The sequence below is a fragment of the Lytechinus variegatus genome, chromosome 3 (assembly GCF_018143015.1).
Source record: "Lytechinus variegatus isolate NC3 chromosome 3, Lvar_3.0, whole genome shotgun sequence".
Classification (NCBI taxonomy): Eukaryota; Metazoa; Echinodermata; class Echinoidea; order Temnopleuroida; family Toxopneustidae; genus Lytechinus; species Lytechinus variegatus.
In genome coordinates this window covers 57,235,657-57,260,220 of record NC_054742.1, presented here as the reverse complement: position 1 = coordinate 57,260,220, position 24,564 = coordinate 57,235,657, and the positions used below count along the sequence as shown (strand labels likewise).

At 35.3% G+C, this 24,564-nt stretch overlaps 1 protein-coding gene across 2 annotated transcripts; it reads left to right on the top strand.

Annotated features, from left to right (window-relative positions):
• The first annotated feature begins 1,277 nt into the window (after positions 1–1,277).
• LOC121411457 (slowpoke-binding protein-like) lies at positions 1,278–24,555 on the top strand. Of its 2 annotated transcripts, XM_041604204.1 has the most exons (15): positions 1,278–1,436; positions 4,002–4,075; positions 5,113–5,210; positions 6,503–6,583; positions 7,865–8,016; positions 8,827–8,937; positions 10,045–10,140; positions 11,961–12,046; positions 12,758–12,864; positions 13,617–13,714; positions 14,156–14,206; positions 15,554–15,619; positions 16,855–16,916; positions 23,576–23,617; positions 24,206–24,555. In XM_041604204.1, exons 1-15 carry the CDS (start codon positions 1,317–1,319, stop codon positions 24,534–24,536), a joined length of 1,575 nt encoding a protein of 524 aa, XP_041460138.1. In that variant the 5' UTR covers positions 1,278–1,316; the 3' UTR covers positions 24,537–24,555. The 2 variants fall into 2 exon arrangements, with proteins under 2 accessions (XP_041460138.1, XP_041460139.1); XM_041604205.1 differs by lacking the exon at positions 23,576–23,617.
• Positions 24,556–24,564: the final 9 nt, after the last annotated feature.

Here is a 24,564-nt window from a genome sequence, read left to right as displayed (position 1 = left end):
AGGGAGGAATAAAACTTCATTTCACATGACAATGATGAGAAAATAAAAATATTTCATTTTTCAAACAATAAAAAACAAAAGAAATGGTGAGTGAATGACATCATCGACTCATTTGGATGTAGCTGGCTCGTTCATACAACTGTTTTAAGTGAAATGAAGCGAAATTTTGAAATGTCATAACTTTCTTATTTTACATCCGATTTTGATGAAATTTTCAGTGTTATGCTTGTTGAATTTTTCTCTTTTTATTCAAATCAAGTTTTTGTTGGGGTGGACTTGTCCTTTAACAAGACAATAATATGTATACATTTTAGTTTGATTAGGCACCTAGTCAAAATTAATTTTTTTTTTTTATGTAATTAGTAAATTAATCCAATAAAACACATTTAGTTCGCACCATACCATTTTTGTGCACATGCATTGATATAATCTAGGAATAGCGACATGCACTTGTGGTAAAAAATAGATCTCCCTAAAAAGGAGAGAAAGAGATATGCCCTGCAAGCTATAGTATAAATGAAATCAGCTGTTCCTTAATTCTCTCAGTTATTGAGCTTTTCTATTGGGTACTAGGATTGTGTCTTTAAAAATGACCCTTTGAACACTTGCATTATATTTCAAAATCAGAGATTGATGTTGCATATAAAAAATCTTCATACAGTGATTTTTGAAATATTTGTCCCCATTATAGAAACAAACATGCAGTATTTTTAGTTTGATTCATGTTCGATTTAAATTCATTACCCCCCCCCCCTGACATATGGGCACCTGATCAAAATATATGTTAAATGCTCATTTAGGCCTACTAACCTGCTTGTAAAATATCTGGTAGCGCATTAAGGTGCAGTATAGGTTCGGTTGGATATCAAGATCTTTAAAATTATTTTAAAAGCAACAGAAAAGCTGGATATAAATGTTGGATTTCTGAGAAAAAAAACAATGGGTAATGAAAATCAATTGAATAATGGAAAATTGTTAATAAGGAAATCAGCTGGATTTGGATGGGGCCTGGGGGTATTATTGCATTTATGTGTACCATGAAAACAATACCATCAGGGAGATGACAGTAAAGTGGAGCTAAGTTATGCGTTTCAGTGCTTTGTAGAAAGTCATAACTCTTTATCAGGATGGTATTATTCAATGTTAACCCCCGCCTTTCCGCAACATCTAGCTAGCTCTGCTGCATGTGCATGCATGCCCCCCCCCCAACCCCAGCTTGGTCACAAGACCGATTCCTAACCCCAGCCAATCTCCCCCCCCCCCCCTGCCCTGCGAACCCAAAATTACCCAATTGGCTCAAGCAGTCGAGGGACCGGATGCTATTGTGTTTATTTTATTTTACACGAAGAAGACATGTGATCATGGACATGATGGATGACTTGAATTCGTTCGAAGGGACATCCGAACCCCCTAATTACTTACAAGAACACATATGGGTGCGTATTTTTTCGATATTTTAATGGCAATGTCAGTGGTGCGATACTACCAATTTGATTATTCAGTTCAGTCCCGTCAATGTATATTTTTGTAGGTAAATATTTAATTGCACACAACAACAATGCGAGTGCGAGGTTGAAGTTGAGATTAAAAATTACCTGAATTCAGAATTCTCAAACTTCAAAGTTCTTGTTTTTGCCACCGCTTGAGATTTTATCCTATATTATTCTCTTTTTTTTCTTTTTCCTTTCTGTTGTTTTATTTCTGTCTTATTTCTTCTTTTCTTGTTGTTCTCTCATTTGAAGAATAAAGGCCATTTCCTTTCTTTTCTTTTCTTTTCCTTTATTTTTCTTTTCAAATAGATTGAAATCACATTAGGGCCTAGATCTAATCAGACTAGATACAATAATACAATTCATTTATTTTTCGCTGTTGTAAAAAATGATATTAATGTTTGATCATGACATTCATTTGCTCAATTCCTCTTACTCTTATTTTAAATGACCTCAACAACAACAATCATCATATCATCTCTGGCCTTTTTTCATAGTTGAAATTTAAAAGTAAGATTGACTTCTTTTTTTAAAATGCTGGTATAATTGAGCACTCAAATACAGTGATCCTTTTTCAAGATCTCATTTTTATCACAATGTTATCGCAATATCTCAGCTTCAAGACTTGTCATGATTCTTTTGTTTTTTTATTGAACACTGTCTAAATTTTAATATCTAAAAAATGGTAAATATTTGTCCATATTTTGTTACCACTTCTTACCTTACCCCTCCCTACCCCCCATCCATAACCAAACAAGGCTGTTTTTTCTGTTATCAGAGTACTTTTAGAAATGTGCATAATTTTTACCAAAGTTTTGACACCAGTGCTTTACAATGTTTGATTGTATTCAGTTTTTGTCTCACCTGCGAAGCAAAGTGAGACTATAGGCGCCGCTTTTCCGATGGTGGCGGCGTCAACATCAAATCTTAACCTGAGGTTAAGTTTTTGAAATGACGTCATAACTTAGAAAGTATATGGACCTAGTTAATAAAACTTGGCCATAAGGTTAATCAAGTATTACTGAACATCCTATTAGAGTTTCATGTCACATGACCAAGGTCAAAGGTCATTTAGGGTCAATGAACTTAGACCATGTTGGAGGAATCAACATCGAAATCTTAACCTGAGGTTAAGTTTTTGAAATGTCATCATAACTTAGAAAGTATATGGACCTAGTTCATGAAACTTGGACATTAGGTTAATCAAGTATCACTGAACATCCTACATGAGTTTCACGTCACATGACCAAGGTCAAAGGTCATTTAGGGTCAATGAACTTTGGCCGAATTGGGGATATCTGTTGAATTCCCATCATAACTTTGAAAGTTTATGGATCTGATTCATGAAACTTGGACACAATAGTAATCAAGCATCACTGAAAATTTTGTGCAAGTTTCAGGTCTCATGATTAAGGTCAAAGGTCATTTAGGGTCAATGAACTTTGGCCGAATCGGGGGTATCTGTTGAATTACCATCATAACTTTGAAAGTTTATTGGTCTAGTTCATTAAACTTGGACATTAAAGTAATCAAGTATCACTGAACATCCTGTGCGCGTTTCAGGTCACATGACCAAGGTCAAAGGTCAATGAACTTTGGCCAAATTGGGTGTATCTGTTGAATTACCATCATAACTTTGAAAGTTTATGGATCTGATTCATGAAACTTGTACATAAGAGTAATCAAGTATCACTGAACATCCTGTTCGAGTTTCAGGTCACATGATCAAGGTCAAAGGTCATGTAAGGTCAATGAACTTTGGCCATGTTGGGGGTTTTTGTTGAATAACCATCATATCTCTGTAAGTTTATTGGTCTAGTTCATAAAAAGTGGACATAAGAGTAACCATGTATCACTGAACATCTTGTGCAAGTTAGAGTAGTATTCAAAGTAAACACTGCTGCTATATTGAACCGCGTGATGCAGGTGAGACGGCCAGAGGCATTCCACTTGTTTATAATCATTGTCCATCAGACGAATTAATGGTCTTTGCATTTTAGACAAAGCTAAGCTTAAAGGGGAAGTTCACCGTGATGGCCTGACGAAAACTTTGTTGTGAAAATAGCAAAAAAAAAATAATAAGAAATATTGGTGAAGGTTTGAGAAGAATCCATTAAAGAGTTAAGAAAGTTATTATAATTTCAAGTTTATGATTTGTGATGTCATAAATGAGCAGCTGCCTGATATGTTAGGTAAGGAGCAGGTATAAAATCATTTTTTACTTCATTTTCTGAGAAAATTACATTACATTGATTTTTACCATACGATATGTAGGAAAGCTGCCTGTATATGACATCACAAATCCAACTCTAATAACTTTTTATTTGATGGATTTTCCTCAGACTTTGCCAATATTTTTTTATTATTTTTTCTGTGTATATTTTTACAATTATTTTTGTCAGGGTAAACTTCCCCTTAAGAAGAAATTTCATCTGGCATATAGGCACTGCCTTATCCCCTACAGGAATTTTTGTTGATATTTATCTCATGTTATCCTTTTTTCCCCAATAGTTGCAAATAGTGATTGGGGTCGTGTCTGTCATATTACTTCTAGTCCTTATCTACTTATTCTACAAGTTATACAGGTAAGAGTGTAATAGATGAAGGCATGTCATCAGTGGATAAAAAATCAGCCTTTTTCTTTAATTGATAATCTCTATAAATATAAAAAAAATATTGATGAACATTTGGCTCATGTACATATGTGATTTATAAATCTCAACTTAATGTCACATAGGGATCATATTTCATCGGCAATTATTTGCTGACCCGAGATTTTGTGAAAGCATTGGAAATCCCTGTAACAGAGACATCTTTAGGGGAAAGCAAATTCTTCAGCCCTATGTTCAAGCAACTGTCAGGCAAGGGAAAGTGAGATGGTGACTTAACCATAAGGCAATTTCCAGTGGCATTACATAATGTTTGCTGGTCATAAATCTACTCTAGGTGATTTCTATCCAAATGGTGTCAAATCCCAATGAAAACACATGTAATGGTGTAAATAATTATCTTTACTCGGTAATGATATACTGTGTATACATATTTCTTTATTTTGTAATTTAAAATAACTAAAATGTTATCATTCAAAGCACAAAATGTATACAATTCTGTCATGTTTGGGGTCAAAAGTGGTTGACATGCCATGGAAGGGGTTTGGGAAAAAATAAAAGGGAATTTTACAAAATCAGGGCCCTGTAACACAAAGAGAGATTACAGGGCCCTAGACTATTTTTACTTTAACAGGTGGTTTATTTATTTTTTCATTTTCTTTTTTTTTTGAGGGGGGATGTTGTGTGTACTACAGGTATGTTAATATTTTGTTACAAATAGCATAAATTATGTTGAATGTTAGTGTACAATTAGCAAAAAAAATAAAAATGATCATGTGAAATTGTTTTAGCCAATTCAAAATATGTAATCTAATATATTCACATCTTGAATATGTACATGGAGTTTATGCTTAGCATCATATGCTATTTGCCTTTATTCTGGAAGACAGACGATGAAAAGAATTGTATGTTAGCAGCTTTTTTTTCAACATCTATCTAATTTCATCACATGTTTTTGTTTTTATTCTCCCATTTTGTTTCCTCCAATGTTTCCCCAATGTAATTTCTAACAGACGCTGCACTCGTTATGATTATACTCCATTGAAAGAAGATCTTGCTCTGCCCGAAAAACTCTCTCAGGCCAGACAAATCCAGCGGAATGAAGTCCGAGGTAAATCTTTCTTTAGGTTTATAGCAGGTATATCCTTAATGGCCTATTGTATTCCTTTGTCATTTAAACTTCCCAACACTGTGTGTGGTCCCTCATTGGTTGTGTGTTATAATTACATGTAGCTGTATGTAGTCTTGAAATATATACCCTACCTATTTAGGTAACTGTAAATAAAGAGAATAAATTAGCTTTTGAAGTATACAGGGAAACTAAGGCCCAAATTTACAACTGGTTTTTAAAACCATCGGTCGAACCCATGGTTTGTGCAGATTTCCTGTATAGATTATGCTTATTTACCACGTATATTAAAGAATGTCCAATGCTGATGCTGGTTTTTGTCACTGTGCACCAAATTGAGGCCTGTTGCCATGGTTATCCATGCTATTTTGTTCATGAGTCCACCGTTTTGAATTAATGAGTCCACTCTTCAAGCAGTGGACTCATGAATAAAATAGCATACTTAACCATGGCAACAGGTGTCAATTCTGGAAATCTGCATAAACCATGGGTTCAATTGACGGTTTTTAAAACCACCTTTGTGAATTTGTGCCTACATGTTTTGAGGTGGAAAGTAAGTTTTTTTATTAAAACTTGGTAGTCTTGAAATATATCTTTTGAGGTAACTGTTGATAATACAGAGAATAAATTTGCTTTTCAGCCATTCCATGTAACTAGACAGCCTAGTCTTCATATTTTAAGTTAAACCAATCGATAAAGAATATTTATTTTTGGATAGGAGCATGTCCAAAAGGTTAAATCTTATTTTTCACTCCCTTTCACCTACAAATGACTGAGATACACAATCCTATATTTGCAAAAAAAGTATGTCTTTTTTAATGACACTAATAAAAACATGTTCTGTTGTTTGTAAATACATCAGTTTTGTATTCTGTCTAATCTTATAGCCATTTTAACTTTTCACTTTCTTTTTTGCACTTTTATTAACCGAGCTTGACAATTTGTCAAGTTGGAGACACACTCGAAATGTGTCACGAGAGTCACAAAAATGCATGCATATTTTAGATTACTAAAAATGTATTAGGAATTGTAATTTGTAGTTAATAAAAAGTAAGGAGAATAAGCATACAAAATCAAACCAGCAAAGAAAATTTCTAAGCTCTCAGTTTTAAAATCAATTAGAATTTGCTATAATGTTTGCAATCATTTATTAATTTATTTGATCCTTTGAGTCTTACTGTTTAAATGCACGTATTCAAGGACCTAATCTGCAATGTAAAATTACTCTCAGATAGTAATTTTCAAACATGGATTGTGCATTCTTGGTTCAACAGATGGTGCCCTCCTGAATTTCCAGTTTTACATGCGATCTCACAACCCTAAATACAGCTTCAGCCAACACCTTCCTGATATGGGTAAGTGAATATTGAGGTCATGAAAGTTTGGTCCTTTTGGGATTATTATAATCCTTTTATAGTTCATTCAAATATATATATATGTTAATACTTCAGAGCAGAGCCTACTGACCACTTCTTTACTTCTCCCATCTTCCTCTCTGTCTGTTTGATTTGTATTTCATTACTCACATTTTGTATGCTATCAGATGAGCTATATCAGTTGATAGAATTATATAGAATTTACTTATCTATGCATGCCCTTCCAAATTTTCATGTATTTAATTCTAGAATGATCAGAGTTTCACTTTATACACTTGTTACTCAGGGGATTGTGTCATGAAAGAGCTTGTAAGCTATTTTATCTGACAAAGTTTGTTTTATCCACTAATTACCACCATAAGTAGTCTGACCCTTGTGCTTCTCAGCCAATCATAGCCTAGAAAAGTTGTCAGATCTGGTCCCCGTTTAAAGGTCAAGTCCACCTCAGAAAAATGTTGATTTGAATCAATAGAGAAAAATCAGACAAGCACAATGCTGAAAATTTCATCAAAATCGGATGTAAAATAAGAAAGTTATGACATTTCAAAGTTTTGCTTATTTTCAACAAAATAGTTATATGAACGAGCCAGTTACATCCAAATGAGAGAGTCGATGATATCACTCACTCACTATTTCTTTTTTTTTTATTGTTTGAATTATACAATATTTCAATTTTTACGAATTTGACGATTAGGACCTCCTTGCCTGAAGCACAAAATGTTAAAATAATGGAATTCCACATGTTCAGGGAGGAATGAAACTTCATTTCACATGACAATGATGAGAAAATAAAAATATTTCATATTTCATATAATAAAATACAAAAGAAATAGTGAGTGAGTGATGTCATCAACTCTCTCATTTGGATATAACTGGCTCGTTCATATAACTATTTTGTTGAAAATAAGCGAAACTTTAAAATGCCATAACTTTCTTATTTTGCATCCGATTTTGATGAAATTTTCAGTGTTATGCTTGTTGATTTTTTCTCTTTTTATTCAAATCAAGTTTTTGTTGGGGTGGATTTGTCCTTTAATTAAGAGTTACAACTGTTGTAACTTTGCCTTTATGGTAACTACCATGGTAACAGGGCTCAGCAGCCAATCAAAATCAAGGTCACCATGGTAGTTGCCATAATGGCAAAGTTACAACAGTTGTAAGTCTTTATGAAACGGGCCCCTGATAACTTGTCAGATGATATGAATACTATATAATAATGGATTGCTTCATTTCATTCATGTTTATTGATACACCATTCAGGTAGCCGTGTGGACAAGTATTGGTTCTTGGTCAGAGAGCATGGTCATTGGAAGGATCTTGTGGTAACGCAGTGTTCCAAGAGCCCTGTATGCCCTCTGCCTTTCTCCTTCTCAAACCAGAAGACAATAAGAGATATGCTGCTGGATTTAAAGGTAGAGTTTACATGATATCCTGGATGATTTGTATGATATTTCATTGTTCAAAGCGACAAAGCAGGGGCCTGTTGTGTAATAGAAAAACTCTGGCTATGTTTATCAATGTTTTTTACATGTCAATGGCATGATTATGTTTGCCAGATTTTTTTTTTCTTGTAATTTTATTGATCATAAACTATTGGTGTACATTGTAACAACATGGTCAAATATTGATCAAAATACACATAATTACAGTGTTTGCCAGAGGTTTTTTTAAGTCAAAAGTTTTGTGCCACAGGCCCAAGGTGGGTGTTTCATAAGGTGAACCGTTTCATAAAGCTTTTTAAAGTTATGCACAAGTTTATGGACAACTTGTAAAGTTGTGATCCTTTCTTGGGTGCTTAATCAAATTCTCAGTCATTTTGATTCTTATTAATTATAGTTAAATCTGATCTTCGTAGAATAAAATTCTCATTTTGATAAGCGTCTGAATGACAATTTTTTTTTCTTTAAGTTTCATTAGGGTGATACTTTTGCATGTATATAAAAAACTATGAAAAAAATTGTTCATTCAGACTCTATATATGATTAACTCTGTATTGCTATTTTAAAAATCATATTTATGCAAATATATATATATTTTAAAGTAGTATCAACACTTTGTTGAAATAGATTCTTTTATTTTTAGTGTATGACTTTGGAAATATTGCACTATAATGATTTCTTATTAAAAATAGCATAGATTCAGTCTGCTTTTTGAAGAGAAGGAAGGAAAATATGGAACAAATGAAGACTAGACTTTTTCTTCTTTTTTTATATTATTGACAGCACCCTTACATCTGGCCTACCATAGATATTGATCTGTGGGAGGAGCATGAGATGGTAATCTTGACACAAGAATTCAATTCAAATGGATCACTGAAGGATTATATTTACAATGTAAGTTACATGAAATTTTAAAAATCATTCTTCTGAAAAAGAATAATTTTGCATAATGATATAGTTGTGAACAATAACCAATTGTACTGATAATAAGGATGATTAAGTTTTTAACTATAGTTTTCAAATCTGACAATTTGATATAATATGTGTAAAAAAATAATTTATTTCATATTGATTTTGCATATCTTCGAATTTGTAACAAGAAATAGTGACAAGAAATGTCCATGTGCCATTCATATTCTTCTGAATATAAAAAAACTACCTCTAGTACCTGAGGATTAGGAAATTAAACAGAAGTTAAAATATTTGTCCAAATTGTGCTGCACTCAACCCAGGTGATGTGAATGGGTACCCGGCAGGATTAATTCCTTGAATGCATGAGTGCTGAAAGGCAGCTCAAGCTAAAGCCGGGGTAACAATAATAATAACAACGCGCCTTGGAATAGAATATTTCTAGATAGATGGCGCTATTTAAATGCCTATTATTATTATTATTATTATGATTAGGAGATACAGAATATCATACTGCTTGTCAGCAGGTACTATTCTTTCCAGATCTTTTCATGGAGTATAAAGTGAACTTGCATGATATACATGTATGAAGGTTTTTTTCTCATTACCTATTCAGCCAATGTATATCAAACAGATAATAATACAATGTATAGTTATTTGAGTTGAAAGTCATGTGATAACAATATAAACAGAGAAATAATAGTTTCATTTTCACTTTTGAAACGTGCTATGATGCAAATTTATATGTTGCATAAAACTGCACATACTTATACAGAGATAATATAGAAAATTAATTGCCCCATGTGGTTCAACATCAATATTAGCTTATAGTACTGCATTTTTTTTGCTAGCTTTAGCCAGCCCCCCCCCCCCCTTAATCTTAATTTTCTCAAAATGAAAAATGGTAAAAATAACAGACTGTTGATTTCATAAATTGTCCAGCTCTTCCCAAATGAAGGACGTGTGGAAGTAGAATACCATTTTCAAGTCAATGTGTATGCAAGTTTGATGAATTTCACTTTAATGTGTTATATATGATTAAATTCATGTAAAGTGTTTGCTAATAAGATACGCCTCCATACTTCATTACAGGTAAAACCAAGACATGATTGGTCGAATAAATATGCTATGCAGTCAAGGGGTCTTGCTCTGAAACAAATCCGATTGTATGGTCTACAAATACTTAAGGTAAACATACTAATATGCAACTTTCCAAACCCAAACTAATTCTAATTCAATAGGGAAGGTACTCTATAAATAACCAAAATAGTAATTTGGACTTTTAAAAACATTTTTAAAGAAAAAATATTCTCCTTTATACTGATAGAATTGGAAGTTGTAACATTAAATAAATGACAAACTACAAGAATTTCTTTGACACCACTTTTTTCTGGACGTCATTGAAGTTTCACTGAGATTACTCAGTGTGTGCATTGCATGCTTGAATGAACCCCGAACGTCAGACATTATTTTGTCTTCATTCTTTCAAGCTCTCATCAAATTTCTTCTACTTTAAATAACTTTTTGTATGGATTATTGTTTATAAATTTACATGAAGTTGCATTTCATTTTAGACCTTTAAAAAAAGTATGTTTTCGAGCTCAATAAATATATCAAAATACAGTTTGGGTGACCCATTATTGGTTTTGGGTGGCAAAATTATACATTTGCTTGTTCCAAAATTATTCAAAATTAAGTACTTGTGCTAATCAATGCATGAAATTAGAATTTGACCTAAATAAGTCTTAACGGCTAAACATCTCATATATGTATTGTTTCCAAATTTCCTATGTGTTGATCATTGTTTTGTTTTTCATTTTTCATGGACACTTTTCCAATGATGAAAAATGAAAATAAAGAATATATAAAGTAAAAAATAATGATATATCTATGAATTGTGGCTAGCTTGTAGCAACACAGTTTGGATTGGATTTGTACATGAAATCATGTCTTTGAGCATTTTTGTGTATTATCTTGAATACTGGTAGACATGCTCGAAACAATATTACACAATACTAAATAGGTTCATTATTGCGGATTGAAATAATCGCTAGAGGGTATTCATTTGTCTCGCAATCTACTATGGTCAACAAGGAAATTCGTGATCACTCTCGCAAAAAAGTATTCACTGGCTTTCTAGGAAATGCGTGATCACTCTCGCAAAAGTGTTCACTAGCTTACAAGTTCACGAGCTTTCGAGTGCCGCTGCAACTCTTTATCAAGTGACGAAAATTGTCCGATATCGTACTCTATTTATACTTGTAAGCTAGTGAACACTTTTTGCGAGAGTGATCACGCATTTCCTAGAAAGCCAGTGAACACTTTTTGCGAGAGTGATCACGAATTTCCTTGTTGACCATAGTAGATTGCGAGACAAATGAATACCCTCTAGCGATAATGTTACACAACTTTGGAATTTCATAATTGGCATCATACGTTTGGTCTAAAAAAAATAAATGACTCTCAAAAGAAAAATGTCTGAAATGTCACCGCCAAAATTGTTTCACATTATGTATTGTAAGGGACCTTTAATCCCTTCCCCGGTCTTTTCTGGGTTAGGTTTGGACAAGGTTATTATTATTATTTGTTTTGGCGTCACCTGTGCCTGGGAGGCGAAAAGCGAACTGAATCACTGTGACCCGCAGGTCTCTCCTCCCGATATAACTGATTGGGGGAATGCAGGTGGACCACTACACCGGGGCTTCCCCCTACTCTTATACGAATAGTGCAATGGGTTCTTAACGTGCAAAGGTGGTGACTCTCCTCTACACGGGGCCTCCATTTAACGTTCTATCCGAGGGACGGAGTGTTTTCCATTGTAACATAGCCTGCATCTATGAAACATGGGGAGCGACGTTTACACACAACGCACTGGCTTCAGTCATCCGCCCGGGGTGGACTCGAACCCACGATCTTTGGTTCGACGGGCAGACGCGTTACCGACTGAGCCAACAGTGGATTCATAATAAATTGGGATCCATCATGTTTGTATTTGTTGTGTATGATAGGGAGCATTATACCTGCAAGAGAACGGGTTTCCACCACACTGTCACATCCAAGCAGGCAATGTCATCATGAAAAAAGGAGCTTGCAGGTAAGATTGAAAGCGCTCTAGGATTTGCAATAAACAAATGATTTTTTTTTTGCAGATATATTCTGCTTGTGAAGTCAGTACCTGGGATTAATGTCTTTATTTAGCTTTGATAAATCCCCCAAATGTATCTATCACTATTCAAATTCATTACTGAATGATAAATGGAAGTACAAGTAGTAAAACCTGAAATCAAAATGATGTGGACAACAACAACAAATATTGATTTTGTGATTTTACAAGAAATTTTTTTATCTTTCTGGTGACCGATCAAAGTAAATATCTGCTTGTTTGTTTTTTGTATTGTTTTAGGGGTTTGGGGGAAGGGGTATGATAAAACATAGTCTAAAAGTAAGGAATACCACCCACTGAGTTGAACTTGGTATTTCTTCATTGTCATACATGTACCACTAAGACCAACTAGAAACATCTGCAAGTATTTATGGTGACACATGGTGATATTGATTGTCACTTCTTTTAATATTTACAATTCTGTTTGTCTGCTTTTCTCTCTTTCTATCTCCCTCACTCTCTCTCTCTGGCTCTTCCCCATCTTTTTGTGTCTCTCTGTGATTGTCTTTCCATTTCATCCATGTTCCCTTTCGTTTCTCTCTTTTGATATCTGTCTTCCACTCTAACCCGCTCTCTTTTCTATCATTCTGTCTGTCTCTCTCCATATATCTCTCTTACTGTTTAATTCTGTCTTGACTCCAGATTGGCGGGTTACGAGAACGTCTTCCTCGGGTACACGTCCAAACTCTTTCCTATCATAAGGCGTCTTCTGAAGGATAAACCAGAAGCCATCGACAGCATTTGTATGGGTAAGTCCTGATATAATTTACCACTATTTTCTCTGTATTCTGACTGTCAAATCGCACTGATATTGTAGGGGACATCGGCTGACCCACCATACACATTCTCAGTTGCATCTTAGCTATGCCTGTAACCTGTTTGACCAGGTCTTTACACGAAATGGTCATCGCTGCAGAGTTGTTGCTCAGTGACGGTTACCATAGCAACATTGCATCTCAGGGCGACTGAAGGAGACATGGAAGAAGCAAGTGGTGTAGGAGGGTTAGGTTTGAGGGAGGAGGATGCAGTGAATAGGTTAAAGTGGAGAGAAGGGGTAAAGGTGATCTCTGTGAGTGCAAGGTGAATCCGACCACCTCCATGGTTGTGGACTAAATTGGATTTTACATGTAGATGACTGACTGACCGATTTTACTGAAATTGAAAGGGGTTTGCGAAACAGCGCCCTTTCATAGTGTAGAAGAAGCTTAAGAGCAAGTCTGAGAAACAAAGAATAACTGGGAGTTGTTTCACAAAAGTCTTAAGTCTTTTGTTTCACAAAGTCTTTTGTTTCACAAAAATCACACTTAATTTCCAATTACATGATAATATGCATCATAGCATTGGTCATATCATGTTCAGAGAATGTAGACTGCATATGTCTCAAAGAGATTATGTGTTAGATATCATGTGCACACTGGTATTTGAGAGAAATTAAGACATTGAGTCACTCTCAGCTCTTTGTGTAATGCCCCCCTTTTCATTGTCTGTATATTTTTTACAGGGCATCTGCTGTATGAAATGGGTGCTGGTAGAGAATTAGAAGAAGCTGTTCCTACGAGAGCACAACTCAATAGGTGTAAATATTCAGAACTTATTCAGGTAATTTTATTTCATTTATACTTGAGAGTGCCTAAGTCCACCCCAAGAAAAATTTATTTGGATCAAAAGAGAAATTTCAGACAAATGCAACACTGAAATATATACCATATGATTTTTTTTTCCCCTTTTGTCAATATGGAAGTAGGTTGCTCTAACAGTATCCAATAGCTTCCCATTGTATATTTTACATTACAGTACTTAAAAATTATATTTCTTTTTCTGATGCACAAGTAATAATGATAATTATACATGCTCATATAGTGCTTAACACTTTTCAAAAGTCTTTAAGCACTCGACAGGTATTATGCAGCATAATTTACCTGACTTTAGCAGAGCAGCTGTTACAATGTATGTGTACCCTTAATTTTCATATTACACTTTGTTGCAATTTCTCATTACTGAACAATCTAAGAAAAATATTCTTTTCCATTTTTTTTACAGCTGCTAGAATTCATCTTTGATATAGCAGGCGATTATCCTTCTCTGTCTGATGTGAGTATTTTTTTTTTTGGGGGGGGGGCTGTACTGGGCCCTTTTCAAAGCATCATAAATCAAGCTCAACATCATCACTACGGAAAGCCAAGCTGGACAATAATTGTCTGTAATCCTTCCCATGGGCAATTTCTGTGGGTCTCTGTATTGTTTAATCAAGGTATTGTCAAGCTTGGCTTTCCATAGAGATTGCATCGACCTGGAGTTGTGCCACTTTCATGAAACCAGCCCTTGGTCTCTTAAAGATTGTCATAGTGTTGTATCTCTCTTTGTCTCTGTCACTTTTTCTCCCTGTATCATACAGATGTTGCTTAATGTTTCTCTACATCTCTATGCCTCTTGTTTTTTTTTTAAGTTGTTTAGATATTTGTTTCAAATTCAGAATTTGTTTTTGTCGTTTGTCATCAATACAGCGGCATTGCAATAATGCCACAAGTTTGATAACAATATTCATACCTCTCTGAATTTTAGTGACCACAGGCCCAAAAGGTATTTTGTTAATTCAAAGCCTCTGGTCACCACAGGCTTTGAATTAATAGAATACTTTCAGGGGCTGTGATATTTGTTTTGAATTAATAAAATACTTTGTGGGGCAACTTGTGATCCAGCCGAAATTTGCAACATTGAATTACAGTTTTCCTTGGACCTCCTTAGAATTTCTGGGGATTTTGTTAAGTTGTTCAGGGTTTTTTGTGGGTCATTTCGAGGGTGAATCAACCCCAAGTCCTTGTGCATCAATTTTTTTTCCCTGAGTGACCATAAAAAAATGAGGCTTCACATGCAAATCTAGATGGCTTTTAAATATTCCCCCATGGATAGCGATACTGGGGGTGCTGGGCATTATCACAGCACCCCCAGTAACCATAGATAATCTTCTGTGACATGTGGAGAATTTACTAGAAGTATGCTGTTTAAAAGGAAAAGAGCGATACATGCTCTTAATACATAGAATCTACAAAATTTCAGGGATATATTGTAGAGGCAAATAGAAATGAAAAATATTATATAGCACCTGTGTGTGCTCACATTGCAGAAAAGAGGATTGATTGGAATGAAACAGGAAGTTGAACAGTTGCCACTGGTATTGTGGTTGAAAATATTAATATGACATAGATAAGAATATATTTCTTGAATTGATATATTTAGTTTAATGAACAATAAAATGTAACAGCTGTCCCAGAAAAAAAAATGTAACCGTGATTATTGATAACTAGATCTTAAGTTGGTCACAAATGATATTTATTATGTTTAATATTAAAAAAAAAAATCAAATTTTGTGCTGGTGATGGTGCTAGTGTCACTTCGTGGATGAGCTTATCACGAAGAAATGTTTTGTTTAACTTCCAGATAGCAGATCACCATTTCTTCGCTGATGTCAAATTACCCGAGCTGAAGAAACATTCACCAAGCAATGTAAGAAATATATTCCTGAATCTTCACTTCATTTACAAAGATGGTTGTTTTGAATTTGGGTTGAAAGGGAGCCAGCGATTGGAAATCCCAAGAAAGAGACCATGTTTATGTTTATAGAAATTGAAATTCTCTTGGAACACAATCATGAATATCGCTGATGAGGTTTAAAGTACACCATGTGGAGTGTTATAGAAATAGTGGATAGAAGAAGAAAAGGAAATGGATGGGCAAGAAAGTGGAGATTTAAGAGTAGAGTACCGGTATTCTTTCCTTAAATGTAGTCCTAAAAAGGACTGTAAACATAAAGAGATTGATGAGTTGAAAACAGCTTGAGTAGTATGGTGGATGAGGAGATGCTGGCTTGAGTCGGCGAGTAGAGATGATGAGTAGAAGCAGTACTCATCATCTCTACTCGCCAACACAAGCCAGCATCTCCTCATCCACACTACTACTCAAGCTGTTTTTAACTCATCAATCTCTTCTGGTTTACAGTCCTTTTTAGGACTACATTCAAGGAAAGAATACTCTACTCTCAAATCTCCACTTTCTTGCCTATCCATTTCCTTTTCTTCTATCCACTATTTCAATAACACTCCACATGGTGTACAGTAAACCTCATCAGCAATTGTACAAGCCACCATGCAAACCTTCAAACAACATCTGAATCATGAATATGCAGTGAATGATAAAAATGGAAGAATATATTCAAATTGAAACTACTGATATAATACATATTGTTTATTTGACTTATGACGGGAGAGGCTTCCAGAGTCTTTACCCCTGGTTTGATTTCATAAAGCTGTTTGTAAAGATTACTATGCACGACTGGTGACCCTATCTTGCACTAAATCATATATACTCCCAAAGTATCATTGCTGTTGATTTAGCTCTCAAGAAATGATCACTAGTCACTCCTATTTGTTTGTAACTTATGAACAACTTTATGAAACAACTACTTGGAGTCTCTCCTCCAGTACATATATATGCATCCAACTACACAATTTACCTTTGTGGGTGAAAGTGATAATGTGAATCTTAATAAATGAAGTTTGGTTTCATTACAAGAGATTATTGTTAAATAGATTAAATATGTGTGTTTTCAATTATGGTCTATAGTTTGGTATGTATAGCCTAGGGCACTTATGATCATATTCTGATGGTACTGGTGACATCAGGCCTAAAAGATCAAATGAAATAAGAATAAATCTAAATTTAACAAAATCTTTACTTTACAGATTCATCTGACTGCAGCAATGAAAGCTCTGATCAAGGCGGCAAAGAAAGGAAAAGTTCTCAAGTAAGTTTGAATGTAATATTGTCATTTATACTTCACCCTTTCAATGCTGGTGCAATAAATTTCTTCCAAAACATATCAATATGACATTGCATTTCTGAGCTAATGTGCACTATTTACATCAAAGACATAGAAATGGATTTAAGCTTTTTAATTCCATGTCATCAGAATCGCTACATATTCACTAAAAATAGCATATATTAAAGATTCACAAATTTTCTATTCATTCTCTATATTTTAGCCTGAGTAAACTATAGAAAGGCACAACATATTTCACTACAATTATTTAGTCAACAAAGGTGGTTTTCAATCTGTGATTTTGAACCCAGTCCCATAATCGGGGATTTCAATAGGGGTTTGGAATGTGGCTTCAATATTTGACAAGGAAGAAGAAATTAGAACCCCTAACGTGGTTTTCATCAAGATTTCAAGCATTGATTGTGCTTAGGCCCCCATCTCACTAGGATGGCGATCATGGCGACCTTGGCGACCATGGCGATCTGTCTAAATCCCGCAAAGCGTAGCAGAATCGTCCTCGAATTCTATTTTTAGCCTGCGAGGCGATTGCACTACAACTTCACTGCGACGGACCTGCGCTGAAGGCGATGGTAATACGCTGGTAGTACGACGCTGCCACTCTCTTGCCACGATTTGAGGCAGATGTGATGCGCTGCTTCTGCAATCAAAGCGACCGTACAACGAGGCCCATACGCTAAATAGGACCTCGGTACGGTGGTGCTACGAATGGAACGATTGTGTTACGTTCATGATGGGCTCTTGAAACGATTTCAAGCAATCGGCATATTGATCGCGGCACATGAGACATTTTTCAGTCGATTGCCAACCTCCGACCAAGATGGATGTCCAGAATTTGGTTGGACTTATACATCTTAGCATTATACAACAACTTCAATTAGAAGTTGAATACGAGGACCTGATACGAGGACAGTAGAAGGAGGAGGTCAAAAAGATACTGGGTCCGATCCTGGCTGTCACTTAAGTCATAATATACAATATATATTAAACTTTCACTCAAAAGATGTCGATGAGCCTAATAGTTAATATGAGGGATGCATCCAGAATTTCATAAAAGAGCATAAAAATGTTTTATATTTTGTTTATTTTTTTCCACAAAAGTTTGTCACTCAAAATTGTTAGGTAAATTCCTTTCAAATTTGCTTTCAAGAAGTAGTCTACTGATGTGAGAGCACTCATAACGGGGGGGGGGGGGGGGGCACAATGCCAGAATCCCCATAAAGTGTGCTTTCCCAATCAATACATCAGTGATCGAATCATTAAAAATTTAATATTGTTTACTGTCACTGTAGTTAGAATTCATTCTATTTTTAAAACATATTCAATTTATATATTTTTGCGGAGGTAACCCATTTCGTCATCAAGACATGCGAGCGTCTTTTTTCTCTCTCTTTCAAGCTGGCTCAGCAGTTAGATTTTCATCCTCCTACTATACCTCCTCCTCCTCCTCCTCTTCCTCCTCCTCCTCTACCACCACCATAACCTCTTGGACCGCCGGCATAACAGATTGGGCAGCTTCCCTTTTTGGTCCTTTTTCTGGGAAGTATATTTGAAAACGTCGTGGTGTCGCCTCGTAATCTGTTGAAAATGTGATAATCCGCTACCATCGGCACGTTGTTTCATAGCAGCGCAGACGGTCGCTGCTCAATCGCTGGCCAGTCATCAGCGGCGCAGCAAAAGCGCAACGCGAATGCCTGCAGCGGGCTGAGAACGTGTGCCACATGCCACCCAAAGGGAAAGCGTCGTGGTGGAAACGGTGTGAAGCGTGTCGAGCGCAAGGCAGTCGCCTCGTAAACGGAAGCAGCGTAGCAGAATTGTCTTGGGAACGGGCCTGAAAAACACGGACGATCGGTGCCGCTTTTAATGCGCTTCTACTACGCTTTGTGCGTTGGAGCTTCGTTACAGCTACGAATATGTCGTTTGTAATACGCTCTTGACTCGATTATGATGCGCTTTAGCACCTCCGCGATCTCGCTACGTAAGTTTTGAACATGTTCAAAATTTTGTGGCGACCAGGAAGATGGTGGCGATCCTTGCCGCTTCAGAAAAGATCAAGGTACGACGGAGAAGATTGAAAAGATCAAGCCACGTTCAAGCTACGATATACCACGCTTTGTCGATTTTTGACGATCGCAGCGAAATCGCCATCTAGTGAGATGGGGGTATTAAGTCAATGTGTACATTGAAATAGTATCTAATAATAAGTCCTAGCTTTTGCCACAGGGCGCTAACTTCATGCTTGTTACTGCGTTTTCTGTATTAATGATCAGAGTAAATTAATTTAACATATTCATTGATTATTTATTTAACAAGTGTACAATTAGTGCACTTTGATAAAAGTGTGTATTAGTTATCGGACATTTTGTTAATACCCTTTGCTGAATTATGCATAATTAATGAATCAGATCCGCGTAAACATTGGTTTCAAACCACAGATTCAAACCCACCCAGCTTTGTGAATTCGGGTCTGAGTGTTTTATGTTTTGTAAATGTTACATGGTTATTTTTAATGTGCGCTTTAGGATGTATTGTTGAGTTCATTTAGTTTACAATCCTTCATTTTGTGTTCACTCAAATGTTGACCTGTTATGACTATATATGAAATATGATACAGGTAGGTGCATTATATTACCTTCACTGTTTAGTTCATGAACATTTCTTCTAAGGGTGTTTAATGTGCAAAACTGGCTCTTCACACGGTCATCTTTCGATGAAAAGTCCAACAAGGTTCTGAGTTTTTTGGAATGCGGTATATTAATACACATGTGCAGAACATTTCATGTCATTTAATTTATATTTCCATAGTATGATATGAATACTGAAGGACATTATTAAATGTATCAGTACAAATAGGGGAGAAAGGTCTCATTAAATGCCTAAGATATCATCATTCCATGTTTACCAGAAATACTTCACAAGCTAATTTTCTTTAATAGAGAGCTTATTATTTTTCTTAGCCAGCCGAGCTGGTAAATATACACTGCTGATTACCGTTTGTTTCATCCCGCATGGTCTACTTCGTCCAATAATTGCTTGGTCTAATAATTAATTAGCCCATTTCCAGTTAGTCTATACCTATTTCATCTAATATCTGCTTGGTGTAACAACTTTTTAGTCTATATGGTTAAATGAACCGTTAATGAATCAAATTTTCATTCTACCAAGTGCTATAATTAGTAGACAAAGTGAAAATTGGACCAATTTGGCATTTGATGGAACAAAAATTAGACTAAGAGGGTTTTAGACCAAGTGTAGTGTAGAGTCTACCAAAATGCCATTAGACTAAATTGATATTCAACCAAATTGTTAGCCCTTATGTTACTATACCATCTTAGAAGGAGACAAACTGCTTCTAGGCAGAGCAAATATTATAAGCCACAAAGTTTCTTTCATCATATTCATTTCAATATTCAAATTGCAATCTGTTTTTTCATTAATGATTTATGCTCCCCACAAGAGAGCCACCAGCCAAGATTACCCAGCATTCAAAAGCACTTAGAGACATTCTTCTAATGTATGAAGTGCTATGTATACAAAAGCAGTATATTTCTATTATTATTGTACAGAAGGCAACTAGAGACTACAAGGATATATCATTTTCATTGTTCCTTGGCTTCAGTGGTGTCAGAAATAATAAAAAAATAGGCCCAGACCATGATTTATCTCTTTTAGCCCTGTGCGGTCACATGTCGTTGCAAACGTACACACATTCTCGTTCCATGGCCCTTAGAAGCTAGTCTGCTGGGCAAACCCTTCACTCGAGTAAAGGGTCTGAATTGCAGCCTACTCATGCCTTGTGTACTGAAGTCACAGCAAGTTTTGTATGTGCTAGTCTTTGCGTGGAGACACACTCTGTGATCAAAGTTTCAATCAGGGTCTGTGCCTGCAGACTACTTGGAAGCGGGGGTGCTGAAGCACCCCTAAGATTTTCCTTGGGTGTGCTGTGTGTGTTATTTTCCATAGGCAGCACCCCCAGGAACTCTGGATCGTGTGACAAAGATGGAGAAATGTATCTAAAATTACCTACTTTTTTTACCGAAACCCTTTTCAAAATAAATGTATCTTGGGACGAAAATTGACTTTCAATTTGGACTGAAAAATTTTTTTTTTATTTTTGCACGTCAAATTGACATCAGTACCCGCAGTCAAAAAGATTGTTCCCAGGGCCCTGTCGTTCTGAATTTTGAAGAAAAGGACTATTTCCTACACCTTGTTTGCAAACATTCAGTGTCTGTAAAATTCAGAAATAGGATGGGTTGTCAGAGGACATTGTCCTCAAAATGAAAAAAATATATTTTTTTTTAAAACCCACTAATAATTTAGCCATGAGTGTTTTCTCCATTTTTTTTCCTCAGAGTTATTTAATATTTAGTCTCTATGGGCAGAGAGTATTGATTAGGGAAAGTGCTCAGTTGATAAAATTGACATTTGATAAACACTGAAGCCACCAGCCAAAGATAAATCTTTGCGAATTTAAATGTGTTTAGACTATCGGGAAAGCCAATTATTAAAGGGAAGTTCACCCTGACAAAAAGTTTATTGTAAAAATAGCAGAAAAAATAATAAAAAATATTGCCGAAGGTTTGAGAAAATTTCATTAAATAATTAAAAAGTTATTAGAATTTCAATTATTTGATTTGTGACTTCATATGCGAGCAGCATTCCTACATAGCGAATGGTAAAAAATCAATGAAATGTCATTTTCTCAGAAAATTGAAAATAGTTGTCACTGTAACTTTTGTGTATCAATAGACAAATCATTTCACCCCCGATGATGAATAGAAAACAAAATTAAGTCATCAGGAACCATGCAAAATTTAAAATTCATGCATTTTATATTACATAACACATGAGGCAGCTGCTCGTTTATGACGTCACAAATTCAAAACTTTGAACTCTGATAACTTTCTTACCCTTTAGCGGATTTTTCCTCAAACCTTCACCAATATTTTTTACTATTTTTACAACAAAGTTTTCTTCAGGGTGAACTTCCCCTTTAAGCTTGTCTTTTTCTCCACATATGATTTTGTGAATACCTGAATCTTATGGAGGAATGAAAAGTTTCTATTTTTCAGAATAATTTTTTTTGCTGTTCTCAGTCTGGTTAATGGAGTATCATCTGTTATTTCTATTTTTAAAATGTCAATAAATTTCTTCAAGTATTGTCTGCATTCACATCCCGGAATAAATCAGTTCATTTGATTGGCCTGTCTGCTCTCCAAAATTGCAAATTGTTGTGGATCAGCAGTAAATCAGAAAAATCTTAACAATCCACACTGTCTGCTTTCCCTTCTGTCAGATATTCATTGTACATTAGTAATGCAACTTTTGTTGACTATGAATAAAATATCAAACTTTATTCATGAAAAACATTATTTGCATACTTAACACCAAATTTCACTTCACCTTTGTATTGTTTTTCAAGTTGTCATCTTTGCAGTCTTATTTAAAGGTTTTCACAAAGAAAAATTGCAATATCCAAATTTTTCCTTATGTTTTCTTCATTTTTTTCATCTTGTTTTTCATTGTGTTTTTTTATTGGAATTATACAGACCTAAATTGAACAGAACTAAATTAAACCCTAAACTAATTAAGCAGACCAACTAGAATGCAAAATAAGCACCATTTTATGAATTTCATTTCCTATAGACTATGAACACAAAGTATAAAAGTGAGCCCTTTTTGGCATAACATGTATCATGAAAAGTCACAGGATGTGACAATGCCATTGTGGTCTCAAAAGTTGCAAAAGACTCCAAAGAAAAAAGCCATGAAATTTTGCGGTGGTATCTGATGGTGTTCCAGAAAAAACGAGCGAAGCATCAAGGGAAGACCCATCATGCCCCATTCCCCATCCTGTTAGGGATAACAAACGACTGATGACCCTGCATTATCATCATCATCATCATCATCATCATCTGCTATAATCTCTGCAACCATGCAAAGAAGCAGTGCAACATATTATATTGGATGGCTCAGAATGGAATACAAGAAATATTCCAAGAGTTCAGGAAAATATTCCACGAATCGCTGATGAGTGGAATATTGGCCCTAACGAGTGGAATATTTCTGGTATTTCATGAAATAACGCCATCCAATATAATTACTGTATTGTCATCTATCCCACCCCCCCCCCCCCATAAAAAAAGGGACGGAAAATTTGATATAACAAGTCATATCACTTATCACATTATGCCATTATCACTTCATAGGATCAATTTTGGTCGTTGACATGCGACTTGCGTGTAGTTCATGATGACGTCATGGAGCATAGTTGTGCTCTATGCTGCGCATCGCATTGCTTTCATTGTTGAACACGTATATTTCACACATTCATGCACACACCCTAAACTGTTGAATAAGCTCTCATATTCAGTTACAAATTTTGTACAGGAGCCTATGGGATATTCGTCAGATTTAGGTCCTCTTTTGGGATACGCTCTGATACTGCACAGGCAATTGATGCAGACCAAAATACGCGTTTTTAATGCATCATTAGAACACTATATATAGATGATAATATATCATATCATTAGAAACTCAAGAATCATAGTGTGTCAACTGTCAACCCATCTCATTCATTAAAAAAGAATGCTTCTCGTCATATCTTTATTGCAATACTCTAGATCTCGCTCAAGGTCAAATGCAAATGCAAGGTCATCTTTCAGGTGAGTATCAAACATCAACATGTTCATATGTCATTCATTCACATGTAGTTGTGAAAACAGTGCCGCAGTGTCATATGTTGACAACAGCAATATTTTGACAAGTGCCGTATTTTGACATTACACCAAATTGCCGCCATCACACATGTATTTCAGTCTTCTTATTCTACTTTCTTGTTTTTTTATTTACTTATCCATTTTTATATTAATTTCTTAATTCATTGAGTTGTTTATTTATCAATTTTTTAAATACTATAAATTCAACCATTAGTTAGTGATTGCTTCATTTTTTTTCTCAGTTAGGTAGTTAGATTTATCTCTGAATGAGTTGTGTTTGCATTTCATATTTTATATCGATCTCTTTATATTCAGATTTAAATTTTGTTTCCTTTGTTCCTTTCATTTCATTGTTGCCGCTTTCTCTTTCTCATATCTCTTTCTCTTTGTTATGTTTTTTTTCTCTTTCCTTATTTTTCTACATGTATCATTGTCATTTATTATCCTTAAATTTGTTTTTATCTGTTTGATATTATTCCCTCTCACCTTTTTTTTATATTGATTATTGTGTACTTTTTATTATGCATGGAACAGAAATAAGAACAAGAGTTCATCCAAGCGAGCATCGACGGCAACAAATGGAGACGTGGCTAATTCAAGTCAGAACAGACAACAATCTTCATCAGCGCCTGCTGTCACGATAGCACCCCCTCCCCCTCCTCCTCCAGTCCAATCTGCTATCCCTCCTCCACCGTCAGTGCCAGCACCCCCGCCAGCAATTGGATTTGCCCCAGCTTCCAGTAACAGTAATGCTGCAAGGGATGTTCCAAATGTGGAAGGCAGGGGCGCCCTCTTGAGTGACATAAGGAAGGGTATGAGCTTGAAGAAAACGGTCACCAGAGATAAAAGTGCTCCAAAAGTGTGATGCTTTTAGGGGATGTTGTTTAGGGGAT